The sequence below is a fragment of the Dysidea avara genome, chromosome 3 (genome assembly GCF_963678975.1).
Source record: "Dysidea avara chromosome 3, odDysAvar1.4, whole genome shotgun sequence".
NCBI lineage: Eukaryota > Metazoa > Porifera > Demospongiae > Dictyoceratida > Dysideidae > Dysidea > Dysidea avara.
In genome coordinates, this window is record NC_089274.1 from 43862040 (window position 1) to 43888167 (window position 26128).

The 26128-nt window shown below is 36.7% G+C and overlaps 1 protein-coding gene across 3 annotated transcripts; it reads right to left on the minus strand.

The window, feature by feature from the left end:
- Positions 1 to 1604: 1604 nt before the first annotated feature.
- LOC136251150 (uncharacterized) lies at positions 1605 to 24855 on the minus strand. 3 transcript variants are annotated; one of them, XM_066043541.1, is made up of 8 exons: positions 24769 to 24855; positions 20144 to 20203; positions 19972 to 20024; positions 19868 to 19919; positions 19704 to 19746; positions 14127 to 14159; positions 7557 to 11256; positions 1605 to 1854 (listed from the first exon to the last, which is right to left on the minus strand). In XM_066043541.1, the coding sequence occupies exons 7-8, from the start codon at positions 11249 to 11251 to the stop codon at positions 1767 to 1769; spliced, it is 3783 nt and encodes a 1260-aa protein (XP_065899613.1). In that variant the 5' UTR covers positions 11252 to 11256; positions 14127 to 14159; positions 19704 to 19746; positions 19868 to 19919; positions 19972 to 20024; positions 20144 to 20203; positions 24769 to 24855; the 3' UTR covers positions 1605 to 1766. The 3 variants fall into 3 exon arrangements, with proteins under 3 accessions (XP_065899613.1, XP_065899614.1, XP_065899612.1); XM_066043542.1 differs by lacking the exon at positions 14127 to 14159; XM_066043540.1 differs by lacking the exons at positions 14127 to 14159; positions 19704 to 19746; positions 19868 to 19919; ... (1 more) ...; positions 20144 to 20203; positions 24769 to 24855 and having other exon boundaries at positions 7557 to 11391.
- Between the last annotated feature and the right edge of the window lie 1273 nt (positions 24856 to 26128).

A 26128-nucleotide genomic window follows, 5' to 3' on the forward strand; every position in this document is an offset into this window, starting at 1 on the left:
TTCAAAAACAACTATATACTGGTGAATAAACGTGTCCATTTCAACATTATAGCCATTTGTGGCTTAACTGAAAATAGCTGTAGAGTATATGCTAATAAGAAAAGAACACCTGGGTGGCCAAACACCACTCTCCTGTAGCTACGTATACTTCTAAAGATTCCATACTTGTACAGTGAAACTTTAGTGGCCACCTCAGTATGAGGTCACCTCATTATAGTGGCCAGGTCCAGCTAGTCCAAACATATTTTCCATTATATTTATTACATGTACTTAATTTTCATTAATAGGGCCACCTCATTATTAAGGCCAGTGGCCACATACTACAGGACCAAACTGGTAAAACCAATACAATCTTCCCTCAGTAAAGAGGCCAAAATGAGGAGTAGTCAAGGTAACACTGCAAACATTGCTGCTCTTGATTGCATATTTTCACTACTGAAAGTTGTACCCATTATTCTGGCAGTATACTTTTCTAACCATTATGTCTCAAGTATATAATGCTGGAATGATTGGCATAGTGTATATTCCTACCTTTCTCTGTGACAAGCTCTACATAGTGTGTTTAGATCAATTGTAAATGTTGCTGTTACAGCTAGACAGTGGCTGGTTTGTTGAAAACCTTGTAATATGTTTGTTGAAAGCCTCAATAATAAGGCCACTTTGTTTTGTGGCCACATTAATGAGGTTTTTGGTAATAGGGCAACTCGGTAATAGGGCCACTTATCATGGGTCCCATAGGTGGCCCTATTAATGAGGTTTCACTGTATTTCAATTTTTTTCCTGTTTTAACTGTAGTCAATTATCAGAGAGAAAGAAGCACATGACAAAAATATGACCACTGTGGTCTCTTTTTTCATCCTTATACTGCAAACAAAATAATTATGTTGCATGTACATGTTACAAACAACATTTACTGCCAGAGAGCTAATAATAAGTAGCACCGTTAAGCAAACCACTGACATATTCATGCTTCAGTGACTTCCCTGTATACAGTAAATGCAAGACCAACATGTAAATCACCAAACTGATGATGCAACATAAACACATGCACACACCATAGCTACACTCAGTGAGATTGCACAATGTAGATACAATTGGTACACACTAGGGCTGAACGATTATGAAATTTTGTTACCTTCACGATTGTAAGGTGCAACATATCACGATTATGATAGACATCACGATGTTATAAATTAACAGTATCAGATATGCATAACTTAGTGTGAATGATTTATTTTAACAAAGCAAGGTGATAATTGTTTACAACTGATCAACATGATTAAGGCTGCATGTAGGCAGTTAAAGTAATGTGTTATGCTTAGAAATTCAATCACCAGTTGTAGCTATATAAGATTAATTCACACAATGAACTGTCTCAATGTGTTGGCTTGTTTTCCAGATCAAGTTCTTCCACAGCAGTATATGTGTCAGCCTTTTTGAATTTACTAATGTTCATTTACATATGATGTCACAACATCACAATTGTTCTATGTCACATATCAACATCACAATGTTCAGAAATAATCATGATTAATCCCATAATCGATATAATCTCCCAGCCCTAGTACACATTGTAGCTAAACAACAGTATGGCATGTACAGCCTAAATATTTAATAACTACAAATAAACACACAAAAAAGAAATTTTCAACAGTGGTATAGTTGTGTATGCATGATTACTATTATATGTATACCATTGTTATATACGTTTATGCACTCCAGTATGTTATCTACTCTAAAAGTCATATACATCAGAATGGTCACTTTTAATCTTCGTAAATAATCAGAGACTCTCGATAATCATTGTAATGATTAAACACTTCTCTGTCAGCAGCTGCATTCGGCCCATTAACCCTATGTTAGCACATGTACAATCTTAATTACCATACATTCATTAAATAGTTTCTCTATAACTGGTTGGGACAATCATACACCATATTTAGTACAATATATTACATGAACTATTTGCATGTTTGAGCAGCCTTCATGCATAATTAAATCTATAATAAAATTGCCATATAACAAGATGAATTTTCATACAGAGATTAGAGAGCTGTTTCTACTTGAATGTGGTCATGGCATTAACAAAGAATTGCATGCACATTTATAAAGTTAAAATCCATTAATAGTCCAGCGCCTAAGCCAAATATTTGTTCACTTTTTGATAAAAGCACCAATTTTTTTACAGAGTATATGGAGCGTTCACTAAGTGTTTTAAGAAGGGGAGGCACGTAAAAAGTCCTCAGGAACACCCCTTTTTGCACCCTCACAAGAAAACTATTTGTTACTATTAAAAATCAATCATGTTTCTATCAAGTTAACTGCTGGGCCTAGTATCATAGTAGTACAAAGCATACAGCTGGAACATAATAGTCTATTAGTAATCTATCAAAAAACAAATAGTTTTCTCACCTAGGCAGTAAACAAAATCACTAAAATTTCCATTTGCAGGGATTCTGTTAAAGTTTTGGACCTTCAATGCTGATGATTGTGTAGTACTATGTACAAGGATCATCCTGATGTGTATCGTTTCTTTATTAAAGGGGTATAACAAAAGTTATTTAATGCTAAAGTCACAGGTGGATATCTCAACAAAAAATCATGAACTACAGCAGTTCAATTATCAAGTACTGAGCTTGAACAAAAGGTCTCTTGTCCTTATACTGGACACCATATGAAACGTAATTAAATTTCTAGTTTAATGAAGGCAGTTGCAAGTTGTTTCAACATCTTGTTCTCAAGTTACTATACAGCGCTTTCAATTCAGTGTAATATAGCATAAGCAAGAAAAGCACATGGATGTGTCATAAGGTACTTCTTAGTGCTCAAAATCTCACTTTATTAGAACCCAGCTCCTTTATACTTATTTTGAGCATTATCACAGCACTAAGAAATACCTTAATACTCATCTGTGTGCTTTTCTTGCTTATGCTATATTACACTGAATTGAAAGCGCTGTAACTTGAGAACAAGATGTTGAAACAACTTGCAACTGCCTTCATTAAACTAGAAATTTAATTACCTTTCATATGGTGCCCAGTATAAGGACAAGAGACCTTTTGTTCAAGCTCTGTACTTGATAATTGAACTGCTGTAGTTCATGGTTTTCTGTTGAGATAACCACCTGTGACTTTAGCATTAAATAACTTTTGTTATACCCCTTTAATAAAGAAACAATACACATCAGGATGATCCTTGTACATAGTACTACACAATCGTCAACATTGAAGGTCCAAAACTTTAACAGAACCCTTGCAAATGGAAATTTTAGTGATTTTGTTTACTGCCTAGGTGGGAAAACTATTTGTTTTTTTTATAGATTACTAATAGGCTATTATGTTCCAGCTGTATGCTTTGTACTGCTATGATACTAGGCCCAGCAGTTAGCTTGATAGAAACATGATTGATTTTTAATAGTAACAAGTGGTTTTCTTGTGAGGGTGCAAATAGGGGTGTTCCTGAGGACTTTTTACGTGCCTCCCCTTCTTAAAACACTTAGTGCACGCTCCATATACTCTGTAAAAAAATTGGTGCTTTTATCAAAAAGTGAACGATTATGTCAATTTTAAGGGCTTATGTACTGCACTATAAGCGAAATACAGCATATAGCAGGTTTTTGGTATCACAAGTTCTTGACATCCAGAGGGTACTTTCAAACATCTTTTTACCATTGTTTATTACCATTTTTCTCTATTGTGTCAAATGATTTTATATGTACATGCATCAAATTAAAGTGTGCACCAAATGTTATAGAGAGTAGTACTACATTTCAGTAAAGCTATACCTGAAAACATCCATCAGCGTAAACACATATTTCCACTTGGATAGTTGCGGCCACATGGCCAAATACCATGCCATTTTAAAATGTCTTAACAGCATAGCTAGCTATCATGTGCATTAAATCTTTCTTGCTAACAGGGTGGCATCAAACGAATCACGGTATTGGCATAAATATTTTAAAGGGATTTCCAAATAGCTAGCAATTTTCAAAAATCATGAAATATTTTCTCAACAAAACACCTGCTATATGACAAGTGACCAAAGATGTTGATGAAGTTTAGTAGATGGCAGTAGACTACCACACATTATGTTTCAAATTAAACTTTAAACCATCAGTAGCTTTGTTGTTTCTATTTCAAGTTATAATGTAATACCTTGAAATCATGGCTCAGTAATGTACATGTAATAGTTGTAACACGGGCATAAGGGCTTTGCCTGAAATGTATGCCTGACTGCCCCATGTTACAGCTAATATGTAACACTTTCCATCTATATCAGGCTGATAGCCTGCACAGGGCAATCAATCACACAAGCCAATACAAGTGAACCACTGAATATATTATAAAAATTTCGATTATGGGTAAGAAGCTATTATATTATGATTACATTCGGTTACAATGAACTAGTTAGGCTGCTTAAAGCCAAATTTAAAACTAATGTGGACACAAGTGACAAAAGCACCAAACTTTCTCCACATATATAGTACAACCTTAACTTTAATTTTTTGATAGGATCCATCTTATTCTAAAAAGGACCTTTCCATAAAAGCATTTATAGTTATGTAGCTAAAGAATTTTCAAAAATCGGCAAGCCATATAAGTGCTAGTTTTGCTCTATTTCATGCAAGAGAATATTATGCAGGGTTGAAGATTAAACCAAGAGCTGATAAACAGTAATATTACTCTCACAAACTTTATTCAATGCTTATTTCATTCAAACTGACTGTTACTGGATCTGCAAAAGGTACCTTTTCTGTGACACACAAAATTTGACCCATTTTTTGAATTTTGAAGCTCCATAACTTTTTGATCATGGCATATAATAGCCTGAAATTTCCATGGGTGTAACTACAGTATCTGGCTGCATTCTGGTACTAAGAGCAAGTTCAGTATAAGGAGTCAAGTGTTACATTATTTTGTTTGCTAGTATTTAAAATGTGTGTACTTTTCACAAATCCGGTCCCCTATAGTTTACAGCGTATACAGCTTGTATGATCCACAAACTGTATAGAGAAATTTCTCTATAGTTGCGCTCATTATGGAAATGAATATACACTGTAATATTTGCAGTAATTAGTTTGTGGTATATAAATGAATATCTCTTACATAATATGTTTTATTTTATTTATTTATTAAAGCTTTACAGCACAAGTGCTGAAGGTCTGTAGGACACCTGGTCCTACAGCCTGTTCAAGCGTTAATCGGATGGCTGCAGGTTCGAGGCTGCCCAGGTCCAGTCATGGATTTTTTCTCCTTTCTCCACCTTTTCAAATACACTTTCTGTAACAACTTTAAACAGGCTGTAGGACCAGGTGTCCTACAGACCTTCAGCACCTGTGCTGTAAAGCCTTAATAAATAAATAAATAAATACTGTAGTCATGCAGATGTCACATCTTATACAGAATTCATTTTATGCTTGTTTACGAAGTAGCTATAGCTTGATAACTTACCAGCTTATACTACGCCAGCTCTTGTTATTTAGTATGAAAATGTGTGTTAGTATACTACATGCATGATTTTGTGTTTATCCTGAAATCGTATGCACGACCACAACAATAAGGCTCCTCATACCATTAACCCAGCAGTGCAGTTATATACCATGTAAGATAAAATTCCTTTACTAAAGTCTCAAGCTGAATTAATGCTAAAAATGCATATTTGTAGTAGTGGATATAATGTATAGGATTTGACCAGGTTTGTGAGAGCACAGTGTGGTTTAAGTACAGTATAATCATGGGATGCAGTCACCATGGATTTTTTCATGAATTTCCAAACAGCTTTCATTATGCAATGGTAGAGTATAAATGACTAACTACGTACATGTAAATATAATTGCCTTGCTACCAGAGCTTGACTGGACATGCAGGTATGTATATATCAAATGCTATAGTTTTAAAGATGTTTCAGACATATGATGCAATCTGATGAAGTATTGCAATTTTAAGATCAAATTGTAGCAGTGAAAAATAACTTTTAGTATTGCATGTTTACATTCACCATTACCATGAAACTTAACAACCAAAGATTGCACATAGTTAGCTTTGACATGCTAGGTTAGGATGTAAGGAAAACAGAATTGCAATATGTAGTCAATCAGTTAATCAAAAGTGTAGAATTTCAACTATGACATGTTTGGCACAATTGTATGCATACAATATTGGGTAAGATAGCTGTGCTGAAATCACATATAAAGAAGAGTTCAACTAGCACAGTGGTCATGGTAATTTTATTACTGTGAAGCAGAACTTTATATTATAGATGACTGTTCTAGCAGTAATATTCTTTCAAATTCCCACATTCAATAAATCAATCCTGCAAATATAATTTTGACCATGTAGCACTGATAAGAGCTTAGTTCTTTTCCTTGCTGTTTTATTTTTGTTATATGGTACGCTTGTTGTATCATAAGTAAACAATTGATGAAATGTACTCTACTAGCTTCTCCTATAAGCAAGTACATGATTAAATTTCTGAGGGGGTAAACACTCCTAGATCTGGACCCCTACACTGGAAATTGTACACTTCAGAGTGAGCTAATCTAAAGATTCCATCTGTCAAAATACGTACATGCTTGAGGAGAGTGCCTATGCGCTGCACAAGACAGCACAGCACAACACAGCCTAGGGATGCTTGTGGTGGTGGTCTGGTGGATTATTGCATGCTTTAAGTGATTGTGGTTCAAGGGAATGTAAAACGCTGAGTGGAGATGTGCTTATTTTTTGTGCTACAGGACTGCCTGACTGCTCTAATAGAGTAATTGTGAATAAAACACAAAAAATAGACATGTGTTGATAAATATTTAAATTTAATGACATAATTTATAACTTAATAACATCCTTTATAATTTAGTGTCACTAGAAATACTCTAGGTTATTCTAAAGTTTCAAATTACTATTTAAAATGTCAAAATTACAAAAAGGCATATTTCCGAGCCTTGGATGGCTTCCCAGCATGCATGCCTGAGGTGGATCTTATCAAAAAATTTAATCTAATGTGGTAAGGAACTCACAGAAAAAAATTGGTGCTTTTGTCAGTTGTGTCCACATTTTTTTGCTAAGCCACCTAACTAAACAGACAAATCCTAGAGATATCACGGAGAATTTTAGTTTTGCAAGTTTAATGTTTTAATCAGTGCTATTGAATCATTTATGGAATAATTATGGAGTTTATTAAAGACCTAGATAGGTAAGCTTGCTTGCTTGTAGAGTGGTCACTTCATGCAAAGTGGTAACTTCGTGATGGAGAAGTGGTCCATATTTTTAATCTGCCATTGCCTGCATTTAGGGTGCTCGGTCTTCATCCGGTCAATTTGATATAGTTCCACCTCTGATAGATCTGGTTAGGGTGGAGTCTCATTTAATGGAATAATTTAATCTTTAATTTTGGGGATATTGTTGGTATATAATAATTAATTTAGCCTCTTTAAAACAAACTAACTAACAAACAAATAAACAACTTGGTTAACAATTTTCAGAAACATATAAGTAGTGGGAAATTATTTCCTCAATTAAAAGTATTATACAAACAATGTAAATAATTATTAACAATTCCTTTACCTTTCAAACAAGTGGCCATTATTATTTCTGTGAATTTGTCTAGCATCAATACAATATTTCTTTTGCCTCCTCAGCATTTTGGGAATAAACAACTCAATAGCCAACGACATAAACACCACACATAAAGGGAGTAAAATCAAAACAACTGAAATCCCGATTGTTGTAGATTGTGAATAGTTGAAAGTAGTCAGGTTAACAACTAGAACTATGATAACCAAAATGGCACTGTCTAAAGTGTTCAAATATTTGTATTTGTAAGGTTGGATCCATCCATGAATTAATACAATCACAATACAAGCTGTCTGTAGGCAATAAAGCCTGTCTTGATAGTTATTGACAGCATATGATATTATGAAAATCACCAGTCGGCATATCAGATAATAAGCAGCAAACCAACGATACTTGTCTTTGTAACTTCCTTGAAATTGATCTAATAATGGTTTGATTCGGACAAAATTAAAACTGCTCCTCAGAAATGGCTCGAGTACAAGTAGAAATGGTAAACCTATTACAAAAACTACCACACACAAAATTGCTACAATTCCATACACCACATGTCTACCACTGAAATATTTCACATCTGGTGATGAATAAGAGAATGTACCATCAACATCATTAAATTTCAGTGGTCTCAGTAACTGAAGTGAGGTTGATGCTAGTGATGTATAAGACAACAACAGCAGAACACACACAGCTCGTACAATAAAGCGTTGGCCAAAGTTTGCTATCCTCCTTGAATATTTAGCTGCTCTAGATATCCCAAATAGTAAAAGTGAAACAGCTATCACTTGAATGTAATTGATAAACTGTTGATCAATTCCACTTAATTCTTTTACAAAACACAATTTTCCAATAATTTGTGGAGTCAGTTTGGCAAAACTTGATATCACTGCAACTAGCTGAAACACTCCATCAGAAATGTACAAGTCATTACCTAACAAAACATCCACTATACTATAATAGTATATTATCCCATACAAATGTCCCAGAGATATTTGAAATTTGGAATGCGTCAAAAATGCCACACCTATTACTATTATAATCCAGTACAGAATTGTCAACACAATCACCAATGGTAACATCCAAGAACACTTCCTCTCATCAACACAGTCAGGAGCATTATATGCTAGAGTATATCCTGAACTACAGTCACCACAAGCTACTCCTGTCCTGTGTAGTCTACATTGATCATCTAATTCTCTTGGTAAGCTATAATATCCATTCCCTGTCTCATTGCGATGACTAAAATCACAATAGAAGTTGGGACATAATGATACGGTACGTTTTCCTAAGACACTACCAAACCAGTATCCTTGACTAATCTCAGCATTATCTCCATTACACTGGATAACATCATCATCATTATTGTAGCAATCGCATATTTGAGAACTTGGGTTAAAAACGTATCCACTAAAACATGGTGACAATTTCACTGACAACATTGCTGTTATTACTTTAAACTGGGGAGATGGAATTGAAATCATGTTCAACAGTAAGCTAAAATCATCATCATGATTCCTCTCTGTAGCATTTACTCCAGTAACAGTGATCATTTCATTTCCATTTCGCAAACACACTTCACTATTCTGTAGACGGTACGTGGAATTGCAATCAACACAACTTATGAAAACCTGTACTGTTTCTCTACTAGGATTATTAAAATAATCACACACTGTAGTGGAGAAAGATATTGGATGTCCTAACATGTTTGGTCTATCAACAGAACAGCTATCATTGATGAGATCACATGAGTCTCGTGAACATAGATTTACCTTAAGAGGTGAAGAATCAATAGCACCATTAGTCTGTGTGTAATTGAACCTGCTAATAATGTTCAGAATAGGAAGAGTAAAATCTTCATCACATGATTCAATGAAGTTAAAGTATATATCATTACCAGCAATTCCAGCAGAATTACTATCAAAGGAGATCGCTGCCACATCAACTGTCCTCACAAAAAGCACTGGATTACAACTGAAGCTATCTGGGGTAAAATCAACATAAACAGCTCCTCCACGAAACCGTACAGTGTTGCCAATAAACTTTGCTAAAGAAGATGAATTTACATCCAAAATAAGATAAGAATTTTCATTAAAATATATTGCTGCACCATTATCAGCTATGTTGTTCACAAACAAATTTTGGGGTTGCAAATAAAGTACAGTTGATGAAATAAGCAGAGCAGATCCAATGTTGTTAGTAAAGTTTGTAGAGCTAAGAATCAATTCTGGGTTTACCTGCTTAAGTGTATCAACAACATATACAATGCTCCTTCCTCCAAAATTGTATTCAAAATTGCACTCACATATAATTAGTTGAGTATATGGAACATCAATATCTGATATGGTGTTCTCTGTTGAAACGTACAATGCAGCTCCATGACCTGTACTTGTATTGTTAACAAATGTACATTGCAAAAAGTTGCAGCTTATACCCCTCCTAATTTGAGTTGGTGCAATGTGTATAGCTGATCCAGTATTATTTACAAATTCACATTGTGAAAAATCAACATTAAATGTTCTGCACATTCGAATCTCTAAAATCAAGTTTGAGCCACCCGCAATATTATTCTTCCATATGCAGCGTGTAAATTTGCTATCAAAACTACTGTCACCAACAGTGCTAGCAATATTGAAAATGTACACTATCCCATAACCTATATTACTATAATTGTTAGACATAAATGTAGTGTTAAAAAATGTAATATTGAAATTATTGTCTATTTCTGCTGATATACGCACGCATCCATGTAAACTTCTTCCTTTATTTCCAATAAATGATACATTATTCAATGAAATAGAGCTGTTATTTCCTATCAGAGAATTAATAAACAGTGCTGGGTTACTGTAATTTACAAATTTTGAATTAGAAATTGATATTTCTGTGGTGGGCACTAACACATTGTTAAGAAAGAAGCCATACCCAAAACCATCTAGATGATGACCAGTTTGAAAATTTGTGTCATTGATTAGAAATGTTGCTTGGGAGGCTGTGACACTTGCTGATAAAATACTGTATTTAGTAAATTCACATGAAAGGACTATCAAACTAAATGGCATAATCATTTGTTGAGAAATCATCAACTTAATGGAAAAGGTTGAATAGCTGATCACAATTATGAAGTGCCTATTAGTTTCAAAGCTCAGAGTTAACGTAATGTCATAATCCACCCTTGAACCACATGCTGTAAAATTACTATCTTGTATGGATATCAGCTGGTCTCCATAAAATCTGTATCGCACATCATCCACATCATTTTCAGTGTAACAAAAGGAGCAATTACTTATTACAACACTAGAAATTCTTATGAGAAGACGACTAGTATAACACCCATCCCATGTGATCTCCTCAATGATGACATCACTACATGACTCACAGTACACACCTCCACTATTGTTACACATGATAGTAGCACCATTACCAGTTATTGTAATGTTGTGTAGGTTTCCTGATCCTATTGGAGTGGTAGTGCGCAGTGTAACTGATTCTGATGTGACGTTTATAATGGAATTACTTGTCAGATTTTGAAAAGCATAGTAAAGAGAACCACAAGGACATGTTCCATTCACACAACATTCAATACTAATATCACCATCATTATTAACTGTGATCACTTTACCATCAACTTGAGGTCCAAACTGATTTAGTGCAGTCAAAGAAACTAACACTAGTAGTAAAACTGCTGCAGTTGCCATGAGCTCTGCAAAAAGATCAAGTTTGTACATGTATATGCCTACATAAAAGCACTTAAAGGTCAGTTCTTTACTACCTATACTACATCTGCAATATGCAATGCAGCCAAGAAAGCAAGTGCAAGCATGTGACAGACAAGTGTATACTGTATAGGAAATAGGGTTGTACAATTTTTTATATACCTGGACAAGAATGGTACAGCTACTAACAGAAGCAACAATATAAAACTTAACACAAAGAAACAAAGGAATTTAGTTAATACATACAAACTATGTATTCAAAGACAAAAGTCTGGGCAGGATGAATTGTCAATAACAATTCTCTCTCTCATACACAAAATGGCAATGGTCTGAGTATGTGACACCATCCAGCAGACTTACTTATTTGACAAGATGCTTTGTAAAATACTGGTACTTTAAAAAAAGATGACTGGAAAGTAGGGCTGCAAACAGTGAATAATGTCAATTAACATCCTACGTCAGCTTGGCCCACATGCACTCACACTACATGAGATATGCTAGCACTATATGACTGTGATTAAACATCATATTATAAAACCACCACGTTCGTTTGCCAAGACAATTCACATTCTTGATTCCACAGCTCCAGCATTTGTGCCTACACATTCACCAGCAAATACTTGATTCTCAACCATTGAAGGAAACTTGCTAGTAGGCTACCAAAACTGACCCTCCTAATTTTATTCAGGAGATTCTCTTATGTAGTGACCATTCCATGACTCCTTTGACTCAACTGTCCCAATCTCAGCAAGGTTCAAAAATTTGTATATCTAAGAGCACAGCTGCATGGGAAGAGCTATTTTGGCCTGCCACTAATGAAAAGTAACTATGACGATGCAATTGATCCGCTATTACAGAAGTAGAGTCAATCACACTATAGGTCAGTCTCATCCAAGCCCTTCTGAAAATTTGCTCCCCCACTAGTTAACACTCCATCTAGTCTGCTATTGTAAAAATAAGAGGATTGACAGCACCTGAAGACTAGACAATGCTCATCATGTCACACTTGGAAAACTACTTATTGATATACATAGAAACCTTCAAGTTGCTTGTAACCATGGAGCAAGGAGTGGACAATGTCAGACAAAAAAAGGCTATTTTCAAAAGATATCAGTTTTAGAGTGTGGCTGGTCTTCCCCTAAGGGATATGTTTTCAGTCAACTACAGTGCCAACACTAGTGGATGTGCCATCTTCCTTTCAAGGTACCAATAAGAGTACATGTGTGTTTTGCAAAGGGCCCCTTTTAATCTGTATGTTATGAGGGATCTACAGAAGGGATCAGACACACTGAAGAAAGAGAAGCACTGTCTCAATATTATTGTTTAGGCTTACACAATACTCCTGTTTCAAAAGCCGACAGAAATGCTACACCAGTCTTTGTGAAATGCTACACCAGTCTTTGTGAAATGCAATTCATTAGTAAACAACCTTAGGTAGCCCCCAGCCCCCCACATCACTGGTAGCAGCTCAGACAGTCACAACAGAAATACTGTCCCACGGCACAGCAGTGTAACAGTAGCCATTGTCCCACCAGAACCTTATACTGCTAACAAAGTTTGCTTGTTAAAAAACTGTGATTGCCCAGATGGAGTGCATGCTGAAGCCTCTTCTTTGACAAATTTAAAGGTGTACTGTGATTGTTCATGACTAAGAAGCTGGAAAAATTCTGAGACTTTCACCCCATACTAAAATATGTTAATATGTGTATATATATATATATATGTATATCTGCCTCCAGAGCTGAGCTATCTCTACTTCACAGCTGCTAGGTGTTGCAACAATCAATGTCATAAAACTGATCGGTGAACACGTACCTATGTACTGGTTTTTGTGGTCTAAGTAATTTCAGTTTGCTTACATGCCATCATTACTTGATGCATATGAAACACTTACAAAATCTCCAATCAAGTTACAAGAAACAATAACTTGACATCACACTGATAATATGCAGCCCAAACTTGGCTACCTACTGTTTGGAACACTCACTCTGAGTCTCCCACCGGCACCCCCTCCACACTTGTTGATGCCAGTGTTCTACATGTCTACCAGCTGATGAGGACATTTTTTGACAAATTACAACAGCCTCGCATAAGATGAGAGGATGATGGTACTTCAGTATTATGTTAAGTTTATAACCACCCACCTCTTCCATCAACTACTACCCTTGTAAAAATTTTAACTTGTTCTTTATCTCATAAACTAAGCAAAGATCCTGAGTTACTACAACTCTATGGAAAATTATTGCAGAATAAAGACAAAAGGGCTTAACTGAGATGGTTTCCACACCATACCTCACCAAATGTGTCCATTCTCTACATTATCACCTCATAAATAACTCCTATCAGGATTGTAATGTCCTTTCCTTGTGGATCCACAACTGTTAGTAAACTTTGTTTTAAATACACACCCAAACTATAATAAACAGTTACTTCTAGTATAACAGCTACATTTATTTCGGACGGCTCAAGCCTCATATGTTGCAGAGGAAGAATTCATATGGGTAGAATGTAGTCTAAAACTAAACAAAACAGCCACATTGCTTATTAATAATTAGCATAGGGGCACATTTTGCCATACAGTCATAAAACCTCATACATCTGGTGCCATATTTCCTTTAGGTGTGGAGTTATAGTGGAAGTTCACTGATAATGAGATAGGTTACAAAATTAGGACTTTTACAAGCTAGTAGAGATCACTACAGCTGACGTCATCCACAATGATGTCACAAACACAACATAGCCTCAGGCATTTATTTTGATTGATCATATTTCAGTTACAATATAAACAAGTTGTATTGCATATTCGGTAATGCTTGAGATAGTGCACATTTGCATTTTGGCAACTGTATATCTCTACCTGTTGGCCAATGGTCGATATCTCCCTTTGCAACTGAAATATGAATGATTAATGTAACATTCAACACACGACCAAAACATTAATAATCTACAATAATCACGTCACAGTACTACAAATTACGTGCTTACATAATCATACAGTACGATAGTACTGTACAGTAGGGACCACAAAGGTTTGGGTATGGCCCATGAAAAAACATCACTCAAAAACCAGCCTCACTTTTACCTGACGATGATGAGGCAGTATTGGTAAGGTAAAAGTAAGCCCAAACAAGCCTTCAGATTGACCCAAAATGCTTTTAGCAAGTTGTTTTAAAATTATAAAACGGAATTTTCTACTGACTAACTGAGTAACTGACTGATGCCTTCAGACAAGCGTAACTCAATAACGGCTAAGGCTACGGGCTTGATTTTTTTCACTGTTCAATGTCACTTCAGCCTGATACGTGCCTTTTGGCATACCGCAGTATGTACAATGCATTCTTCATGGACTTACCAGTGTCCCCCTTTGTGTCCCATTCATCTTTGCTGAGAGCAAAAGGTGTCAATTTGGCAGTAGCACTTGATGGCTTCCCTTCATAACAGAAATTTTCTGTATGTTTCATAGTGGCTACTTTGATTGCAGAAGTGCTTTTCTTGATTCATAATGCTGTAGGGATGCCACGATAGTCATGATATACGACATGTCATGACATAAAGCTCCATGATATGATATGACATAGGCTACTTTTTGTCGTGGCATTAATATCTCCTAATAATGCACACTTTTTCATTCATTTTGATCAAATTTGATGAAATAAATATGAGAAAAATTGACAAATAAGCATGAGGTTGTTGATGTTATAGTTAATATTGCTGATGTTTATAGCATGTTTGAATCAAAATAGCTATACAGTTTCATAAGTAACAGCTTCATGTTGTGAATTGCTTATGTCATGACATAAACCTCTATGACATGTGACATAAAAATTTCTATGTCATGGCATACCTATAATGCTGTGTAACGGGTTGAATATAGCTGACAATGAAGCATAATGGATACTTCACTTTTCAGACGATAAGCGTGCAGCGCCATTTTTTTCTTTTGATGCAGTATGGGTGGGTTCACCAGTCGTAATAATTATTTACAAAAAAGTTAACAAACAAGTACACAAAAGATTTGGAAGTTTTAACTAGAGTAGGGATCATAGTACATCGATAAAAGGTACTGAAACAAGCTGCATGATATTAAATCACAGTAAAACAATAAGAAGTGTTAGCTATACCCTACTGTACATTTCCATTATGGTATCTTGAGCACAGTAGGGATATACCACTTCTTTGTGTTTTACTGTGATTCAATATTTAAAATCATGCACTACTTGTTTCAGTACTTTTTATCAACGTGCTATGGTACAATTTTTGTGTACTTGCTACTTATATTACATCTCCCTAATAATTATAAAAGGAGTGGGATTAGTATCATACAGCTATTAAACTATACACTGCCTTATTATATAATTTGTGCAAAAAGTGTATAAATCTTGAGTTATTTACGGTACTTCACTGGTTTCTTGATTATACGCTTTGGATGTATATTTTGCAAAGGTATTGAGGGAGATCCACTAGACAAGGAGCACTTTCTCTCACATCACTATCATACAGCTGATCATCATCCAGAAGGTTGTCTAGTGTTCTGCTTTTCATTAGCTGTTTCTCAAATGTCGCCTGTTTTTACGGTATTGATTAATTTGATTTCCTTCTGGTGTTGTGATAAAATACGATCAAGGTACAGTCTGACTCACACCTGTTACTTTTGCTGGCTTCCATCCACCATTGCCTGCATAAGTACTGACTTTCCAATATTTAGCTTTGGAAAAGGTTTTGTGTGCTGGTTGTAATAGAGTTTTTGCTGTGTTTTGTGATCAATAAGTTTCTTTTGCACTACACTTGGATTTATTGTTGGACTGAAGGTGCAGTGTTTAATATGATACTGAAGGTCTTCATGTATAGTTTGAATGCATACATAGCTGGAAAACTGGGGGCCATTGTCCATTATGAGAATGTCAGGTGTGCCATGACGTGCAAACTATGAATTGCAGCGTTCAATTACATGGAAGTTAGCAGTACTGCTGACTTCAACAAATCATGAATAGTAGCCTACCAGGATGAGGTATTGCTTTCTGTGTAGATCAAAGAGGTCTGCATCAACTTTAGACTATGGGTGACATGGTACATTGTGTGGGAGCAAAGGCTCTTTTGTGTTACTTCTTCAGTAGGTGTTGCAAGTGGCATGAGAGGAAGTGATGTCTTTGATTTGTGCAGACATTCCTGGCCAATACATGATATCACATGCTTGTCTTGTACACTTCTTTACACCAAGATGTGAGCTGTAGATAAACTTCAACATTTCAGGTCTTTGGTATTATGATCTGTTCACCTTTAAAGAGAACTCCGTCACAGTAGGTAATCTGGTCACGAGAAGTCCAATACGGTAAGCATGGGGCTGGAACTTTAGACTTGTTGTTCAGCCAGCCATCTGCAGTAAGGTTCATCAGTTGTTGCAGTTCAGAACCAGCTGAGATATTATTTTCCTTCAGTTGAGCCAATTTTATGTCCAATACAGGTAGGTATGCCTGAGATAATGTGTCAGCAATCACTAATGTCTTGCCAGGACATGGATGGTACATTTCAGTATAGACTTTGGCACTTCTTAAAATCTCCTGGTCATGATCATCCTTTGAAGCCATACAGGAGGCTGATGAAGTGGTTTCTTTAAAATGGCTGCTAATGGCTTGTGGTCAGGTACAATTTCTATAGTGGGCATTCCATACAGTAAATATGTACATGGAATTGCATGTCGCATCATCTTACTCTATCTGGACATACCTTTGCTGACTATTTGCCATTGATGCATACGCAATGGAGTGGTTGTCTTGCAGCAGCACTGCACCTAAACTTCTGGAGCTAGCATCAACAGAGTTCTTAGTTGGTCGGCTGGGATCAAAATACTTTAACACAGAGGTTTCAATAATCAGCTTCCTTAGCACCACAAAGCCCTTTGCTTGATTGTTCTGCCAATGCCAGTCAACATCTTTTTCTACGTAGCAAGGTTCTCAATAGTGCTGAAAGATTAGGGATGAATTTGCTTAAGGAAGTCAACATACCTAAGAATCATCACAGCTCTTCTTTGTAGTAACTTGAGTTATATTACCTGTTTTTATAGCGTATTTCGTTATATTACTTAGTTACCACAAAGGTAATAATATTACGTAACGCGTTACTCCCGGGCCAACACTGACAGTACTACCCTACTGTTTGATTAAAATAATGGCATTAGCAATTTGTTGGCCACCACTTTAGTTTTTATTCAAGTGTTTTAAAGGCTGTGCCCTTTTACACAACTTGGCTGTTTAGTTTGTCATGGCCAGTTTCTGCTCCATAACCCTCCCTGCAGGTCCCTAGTGGGACAGTAATTGATGTATCTAATCCTAATGAAACACAAGAGGTAATCCTGGAACTCAGGCTGTGTGGCTCCTTAGGCAATTGCCTAGTTAGCTATACATATTAAATTTCATCATCTTGCAATTGTTGAAAGTGTTTGGGTCACTGTAGACATCTTGGGTTTGATTACACCTAACCATGCTGTCAAGCTATTGTGAAGAATGTATTATATGACTATATGTAGCATAGCAGGTTACTACTATCAGCATTGAAACTGGGTCACAACTGCTGACCCAGATGACCCACTGACCTGGATAGCAACCCACTAAAATAAAACCAGAGCCCGCCACATGCTTCACCAATACACTAAGTACAATCACACACACACACATGGGTGCGTGCATTAAGGGTATACATATGCAACACTCCTCTGTCCATTCCAATCATAGCCCTATTAAACTATTCATTTGCTGTCTGTACATGTAGATCGGCTACTGGCTGTTGCTGTTGATTAGGTTCTAGTTCTTGATTACTATGTGCTTCGTCATTAGTAGGCCAAGGTCGCAAATGGTCAACATGTGCTTGCCTAGTATAACTGTCAACGACTACTTCATAGGTAAGTGGCCCGATTTTCCATGGTATTATTGCTGATCACCGTTGCGGAACATAAATCATGAAGTGCTACTCTCTGGTTTTGTGAAATGTTCGTGGTGATCATTCACCAATGTTGTCTTCTGCAGCTACTGACATCCTCTGGGACGTACAAGGATGAACCAGTGAAAGTTTAGTCTTAGGACAGAAAACTCTGAGGAAGTAAAGAGTGATTGTCTGATACCAGTGTGACTGGTGAGCCATGTGTAGTGAACATAGTAATTTGTCAATGGTCTGTGAAGCTGATGTAGAGCTTACAACAAACACTTCAGGCCATTTAGATAATGCATTGATGGCCACCAACAATAACCATTTACCCCATACATTTATTACAACTCTTAGACGAGCCTTCTATGTACGCATCCATCTATGAAACTATGAGCCAGTGACTTCATGCGAGCAATCCCGATGTGAACACTATGTAGTTCTTTCAGAAGTTGTTTATGAAATATAGGTGGGATAATAACTCTTCTACCCCACAGTAAGCAACCATCCTCTACAGATAAATCATTCCTCCTGTTGTAGTATGGTGACCTGTTCTAGTATGGTGATAAAGATTTGTCAATCTTACTAAGCCAGCTACCATGTTCAACTGCTCCAATAACTGTAGCAATCGTTTATCCTTCACAGATGCTTTGGCAATTTGGGTAGCCAGAACTGGTGAGGTCTCTGGAGTCACCACCACTGCATGGACCTTTTCAGCCTTATCTCTCCTGCCGCTTGGGTTGGTAAATGAGGCACACAATCTGCACAATAATTGAGTTTACCAGGAATGTGCTGATTTTTATAACAATAACAGTGCCCAACACTGCATTCTTGCTGCAGCCAGGAATGGAATCTTTCTCACCTAGAATTTTTCAAAGAGGGTGGTGGTCACTTACCAAAGTAAATATAAGTACTGGTGGAAATGGCATACCTTAAACACGATGGCTAATGCTTCCTGCTCAATCTGAGCATAATTAAATTCAGAGGAAGTGCAATGGGGTGCTCATCTCCATTAGGCATTACGTGCACTAAGCAAGCACCGACACTATGAGGTGACGCATCACAAAATAGCTTTAATGGCTTGTCAGCATCATAATGAACTAGCGTAGTGTCTGCACACAACAACCGCTTAGCTTCTACAAATGCGCATGCCTGCTGGTGCTTTGTCTTCCAATACCACTTACTAACAACTGGTGTAGTGGGTGTAATGTCTGGGGCAAGTTTGGCATGAAGTTAGCATTATAGGTAATCATGCCAATAAAAGACTGCAATTCTTGCTTGTTCTATGGCGATGGTGTATTGTGTACACTTTTAACACAACTCTGAGTTGGCTTGATACCTTTCTTGGATATTATGTGGCCTAAAAGCTCTAATTATTTCTGGAATAACAAACACTTTGACCATTTAAGCCATAACCCATACTCCTAAATTCTGTCTAAAACTCCACACAAATTTTTCTCATGTTCAACTCTACTATGATAAAGAATTTTCTATCATATCACACAACACAATAACTCACTGATATTTCTCAATTCCTTAAACCTGTAATTTTCCAACACCACCTGTAAGAACTTTATCACTAGCATGAATCTTTTTAAATCTCTAGTAGGTTTGAGTACGACATACATCACATATACACATCAACAATGATTTTCTTTCAAGTCACACAACACTGTTACTCACTAAATTCTCCCAATTACTAAATTCTGGAATCTGATGAACTCTCTTACGCCACCTGTAAGAACATGGTAACTATCACTAGCATGAAACACAACACAGTAACTTACTGCCAGTTCCTTAATCCCGTATATTCTGGAATCTGAAGAATTTCCAACACCACCTGTAAGAACATTATTACAACTATCACCTCAAATCTTTGAGTATACAACACCAGGTCACATCACATATACACGTCAACAAGAAATTTTCTATTATATCACACAACACAGTTATACTCACTGATATTTTCCAATTCCTTACTCCCGTATATTCCAGAATCTAAAGAATTTACAATACCACCTGTAAGAACATGGTAGCAATTATCCCCAACATGAACCCTAAATCTCTAGTAGGTTTGAGTACAACATCAGGTCATACCACATATACACATCAACAACGAATTTTCTATCGTATACACAACACTGCTACTCACTGATATTTCCCAATTCCTTAATTCCGTCTATTCTTGAATCTGAAGGATTTCTCAACAGTCACTAGTATGTCATCAATAAAGTATACCATACCAAGAATTTCTTGTAAAACCTATGCCATTGCCTTTTGCCACAAGGCTGGGGTTGTGGAAATTTCAAAGGGAAGCCTGGTATATTGATACAGCCCCAAATGGGTAGCGATAGTTAAAAATCGCTGGAAAGCTGTACTAACTCTCATTTGCTTATAGTTTGGAGTATGATTCCCCATTAGCTAAGGTGATGAACATTCCCTCTGGAGTAGGGAGTGGGTACATTTGTGAGCAAATTACAGGATTAACAGTAACCTTAAAATCCCCCACCTATAGGCATACCACCATCATGCTTACAATAGGTACTGCCCACTGGTATCAGCTCTCCTTCAGCTACCTGAGCTAGCAGAGTTTGCTCAACCTTCTCCTTTGTAGCAAACGGCACCGATCAGTGGTGATGGTACTTGGGTTAGAATGTTCCCTTAGCCTCTATATCTTTCAATAACCCGACTCTCATCTTTAAAATCATCTGCAAGTAATGACTCATGAGTAGACGGCCCTTCCATACTTAAGTAGAAGATGAGATGAAACATTAATCCAAGCAATGACAACAAATCCCAGCCAAACAAAGGGTACTGTGCCTCTGCATCCACTACTATGAAGGCTGCAGCAATTACCTATTCATTGACTTGAATTGTAGCCTGGCATTTACCGTTAACCACTAGAGGGAACTTGTCATTTACATGCCAGAGACAGCTGAGAATGTCTAAAGTGTGACCAAGGAATCATAGTGCGTTCAGCACCTGTGTGTCAAGTTTCACACCATTGATATGTGTAGAAACTAGTTTTCTACCTGACCCACCAAGTTGAACAACTGAGTGCAGAGCACTATTGGTACTACTATGCTGCTAGCATCACTTTCTTGCAGCTGATGGATGACAGTTTTCTTGTCTTAGCTGTTATTTCGGCCTTCTTTTTCTGTGATCTGCATACTCTGGCCAAATAGTCTGTCTTCTGGCACATGTGGAATTTAGTATCTTTGTAGCAGCAGTCTGCAGCTGGTGAAGCACATGGCGGGCTCTGGTTTTATTTGAATACAGAACATACTTGGTGACAAGGTAGTCTATGGGAGTTTGACTCAACAAAGGCATCAATTGAGGACTTTTGTGAGTGATTCAAGTTTTATTGTGGGACAAGCAATATTCGTGATGATGCCACATGACGGAAGAAGGCATTTTTTGCACACTGCTGGGACAGACAATGCATGCAAAGTTAAAGGATCTAGCGAGTGCCACACCAGTAAGTGAACTAACATTTGATGACATAATGACACATTTGGAAGGCCATTATCACCCATGAACAATAGAAATAGCAGTGTTTTAAGTTTTTAAAAGAAGTCAGCAGAAGTCAGAATCAGCAGGGGAGTTTATGGTAGAGTTGCAATGACTGGCGAAAAAGTATTTTAGAAGTTGCCATTCATGACCAATATGTTTGTGGTCTACAAGACTCGAAGTGCCAAAAGAACTATACTCTGTGTGGCAGACTTAACTGCAGACCTAGCACTAAAATGAGTCAAGTGATTTGCAAAGAGACTAAATGTATGTAAGAATCAAGCAAAAGGGAAATGAAGAAGATGGTGGGACACACAGAATTCACTCAGCCATATTAGATGTGGGAAGCTATATCATTCAGTTTACTCTAATTATAGTACAATCACAAACATGCATGTATATAATAAGGGTATACATTTACAACACTGAGGCATACATCAAGAACTATGTCTCAACTAACATGTTCAGTATGAGGGTAGCTATATGCAGTGTTGGGGGTAACACGCGTTACTTATGTAATGCATTATGTAATAATTATTACTTTTGTGGTAACCAAGTAACAGAAATATGCTCTAAAACCAGTAATATAACTCAAATTATTTTACTTACAAATGTAACGGGTTACCTAAGTAATGAAGTTACTGTAATGAGTCTACTATTAAGTAATTTTATTACTACAAGTAACGAAGTTACTAATCTCGTTAGTAGCCTAATCCACTGAGTAATGTTTAGTCATAACGAAGTAATGAAGCCACCTTGAATTAATGAATGAAGCTTATTCACCAGCTTCTTACAATTATAACCAAGATTTACACATTGTCCAGCAACACAATCACGTCAAGTGATAAGGTGGTAATCGTACATGTGATAGCTTAAGGCTGTGAACACAAAGTAATATAATATGTAATATTATTATTATAGTTACTTTATTTTATGGGTAATATGCAACTGTAACTAAATAGTTAAGTTTCAAGTATTATGTAGTATGTGACGAGCTACTTTCAAAAAGTAATTGCCCCAACATTGGCTATATGAAGGCTAAACAGGTAAGGTTTATAATTAAGGATTAATCAGCGGGTGTGGTTCCACATAAGTCTGCAGGAAGCAAGATATGTTTCCTCTAAGTGGTGTACATACCCACAAACTTTAACGCACCATACTGATACATTAGTATTGCTCCACATGTGATTACAAACATTAAAGTGAGCATGGTTCACAAAAGAAGCTGGCCTACCACAAGACTGGACCTGTCTCATACAGTAACAAGAATTAGATTACTGGGTGTGGCATGCATGCCTACAGACTACAATACTACTGGCATGGCTGCACATCAGTAATCCTGGTGTGGGTCATGAAAGAAACTAATACTAGACTATGATACATTAATACACTTCTGCATTGTCCACCTAATTAATTCATTTCACACATGATCCAATTCAGGTCAGACCACAATAATCAGGTCAGATCCGGATGGCCCGGACAAAAATGTGACCCACTTGACCCGGGTGACCCAACCTGGTTTCAACACTGACTGCCATCCAAAACACTTCACCTTATCCTACATCTAGCAGTGAAAATTAGCTGTTATCGAGTTGCACTTGTCTGAAGATAGTCAGTCGGAGGTAGTAGAAATAAAGAAATAAAGATTTGTAGCAACCGATTGGAAGTGTACTGAAGGTACTTTTAGGCTTGGTTTTATACCTACTAATTGCAAGGTGCCATGAAGGTATGGTGAGGCTGGTTTCTGGCCAATATTTGTGAGAAAGTGCAAACCCCATGGCTGATCCAAATATATTACTACACCGTACAATAATTTGTTGAGCAGTCAGCCATGCTGGTGAACTCAGATTATACCCAATCACATAATAATTACAACAATCATTGCAATCCAGTTCTAAATATGTCAGTATCGACAACTTCAATGAGGTAGCATGTTCTAATCATTTATTGTTCTTGAGAAGTAACTTTTATTGTATATATTTTGTAGATGAGTCGCTTCAGCCCAACAGGTACATGCCTTTTGGCACACCACAGTAAATACAATGCATGCATCATAGACATACCTTTGTCCTCCTTTGTGTCCTTTTTTTGCTGACAGCACAAAGTGTTGATATGCTACATGATGTCTCACCTACATTTGTAACGGAAACTATGCTGCCAAAGGTGCTTGGTCTTTAGCTGTGTAACAGGTTGAACATAAACAAAGCATAATGGATACTTCATTGTTGTGGCATGCATTCAGATGAAAGCATGAAGTCTGACATCGTCCTTTCTTTTGATGTGGTAAGTGTGGGTTTACCAGTCATAATGATCATAAACAAGTACAATGAAAACTTAGTTCAAGTTTGATTAGGGATCGTTACTATAGATATAAAAAGTACAGGTCACTTACAGCTGAAGATATAAGATATACTATTATTATTGCTAATGCCATAGCACTGAATGTCAGACAGCAACTTGTGCTGCAGTCTTTCGATTAATTTAGTTATGAGTATATACAGATTGAAGTATAGGTACGTACAGTACAAAAGTCCCTTCGGGTGTAGACCACTACTTTTATACCCATGATCCCTAATCAAACCCTGTACTTGTGTTGATTAAATAACCATAACACTACATCTGTCATGCACTACTGTACTAGCTACTGCCATCTCTGTTCATTAAACAATGTTGAATTCTTTGCTTGTGTGTTTTGCGTATTTAGCTAGTTGCTCTGGTAAGACTTTTGTCAATTACCAAGAGGGTAAATAATAAATCAAATTAGCTACTAAAGGAGCTAGGATTCAATAGCAAGCAATGCAATATTTTTAGAGTCTTAAATGAATTATTTAGTCTAATAACTGACACGTGCAATAAAACATCATCCAGTGATTCTGATAGCTAGCTACCATTTTGACACGCTGCATCGTTCACGCAATCATGGCAAAAGAATATCATCAGTAGTAGCCACGCCCCATGTCGGCACAACAACGCATCAGCGAAAATTTCACCAGCAAATTCAACGTTAAAACGGGATAGCATTTAAAACAGTTCATTTTTAAAACATTCACATACAGTATAGCTAATAACTGTACCTATATTGGAAGCAGTAGCTAGTCTTCTTCTTGCAATTCAACTAGCACGTTTACAGGAAGGAAGGAGCCGCCTACCTCGAACCTGACAATTAATATTCTAATAAATTGGTTAAGTCGTCAGTGCAGTTCAAGTACAGAGTTTACTGTGCTGAACAATCTGTATCTACCACACTTTCTGTAAAAAGTCCTCAATTAACTATGCTGATCTTGTCAGGTAGGCACAAGGGACAGCTATCTTTTATTACAGTAGCTACTCTTTTGTGCTCGCCATGTCAGTCATCAGGGGCTGCTGGAATTTAATTATGACTACTTCACAGCTACTGCATACAGGTACACAATAATTACAATAAATGTTATTGAGGGTGCAGTACTGAGGGATGCTCTGTTTCCCAATCTTGCATGAATTCTGCCATATAGTCTAGCTAGCTAGCCATCTAATTAGCTATTCTCATTCGGTGCTTCCATTGTTTGCTCACCATCATAGTGTTGGCTTTTTTCTTAGAGGTTTTGCACATTCGTTAACACCACCCATTCTTCAATTAAGAAAGTTATAACCAGCTCAATCAAATGTTCCATCCAGTGTTTATTCTAGGATTTCTCCTTTGGGGGGGGGGAGGGAATCAAGAATTTAGGTACTTACTGGGTAAACTTGGGCTCTCAGATATTGAATAGCATGAACTTTCGTTAGCTGCATACTATAGGAGGATTTTAAAAATTAATCGATCTGATACTGAATCTGAGATCACTTCAAGGTTGCATTCACAATTTTATCCTGGGAAAATTTTACGCATTAACTACACTGAGATTGAATCTGAAAGCATTTTTGATATGTTTTGGTGTCATTTTAAAATCCAGCTTAACCAAAGTATAGTGTAGTAGTTACTCACAATTTTAGGGGGTGAGTCTGAGATTTTAGGGGGGAAAGAGCGCTAGGATAAACACTGGAACTTCCATCCTAAGCAATAAGCATGCACTAATGATTCTTATTAATATAGCATATGGAAATGACTGTGGCTTGAACAAGATTATCTATTGACTCAGAAAACAAGTGGTCTGATCTGCACAACTCCCAGTTAAATCCTAGTCTCGCAGGGAAGTTTCTCGCCCAGAATCTTGTCACTTTAGTGAAATCATGTTCTAGTTATACCGTATAGCCTCCATGCAGCTGTGCATATGATCAGAGGTAAGTGTATAAAACATAATATAGCTAGCTATACTCAATGATGAGGCAAAGGCAAAACTGAAGATCAGGTCAAAAGTAGTCTATGACTTAAAAACCAGCCAGCAGCATCTTAGATTTTTTCTACATTTAGCATATCTTCAACTGTAACTGTAAGTTTCTACTTCTGGCTTAACAGAA

Excerpts from the sequence above, each read along its gene's own strand:
- LOC136251150 (XM_066043540.1), bottom strand. The coding sequence starts at position 11,281 with ATGTACAAACTTGATCTTTTTGCAGAGCTCATGGCAACTGCAGCAGTT. Across the intron at positions 1,855-7,556 it reads AATGGCCACTTGTTTGAAAG|GGTTAATGGGCCGAATGCAG; the intron begins GTAAAGGAATTG and ends GTGCTAACATAG.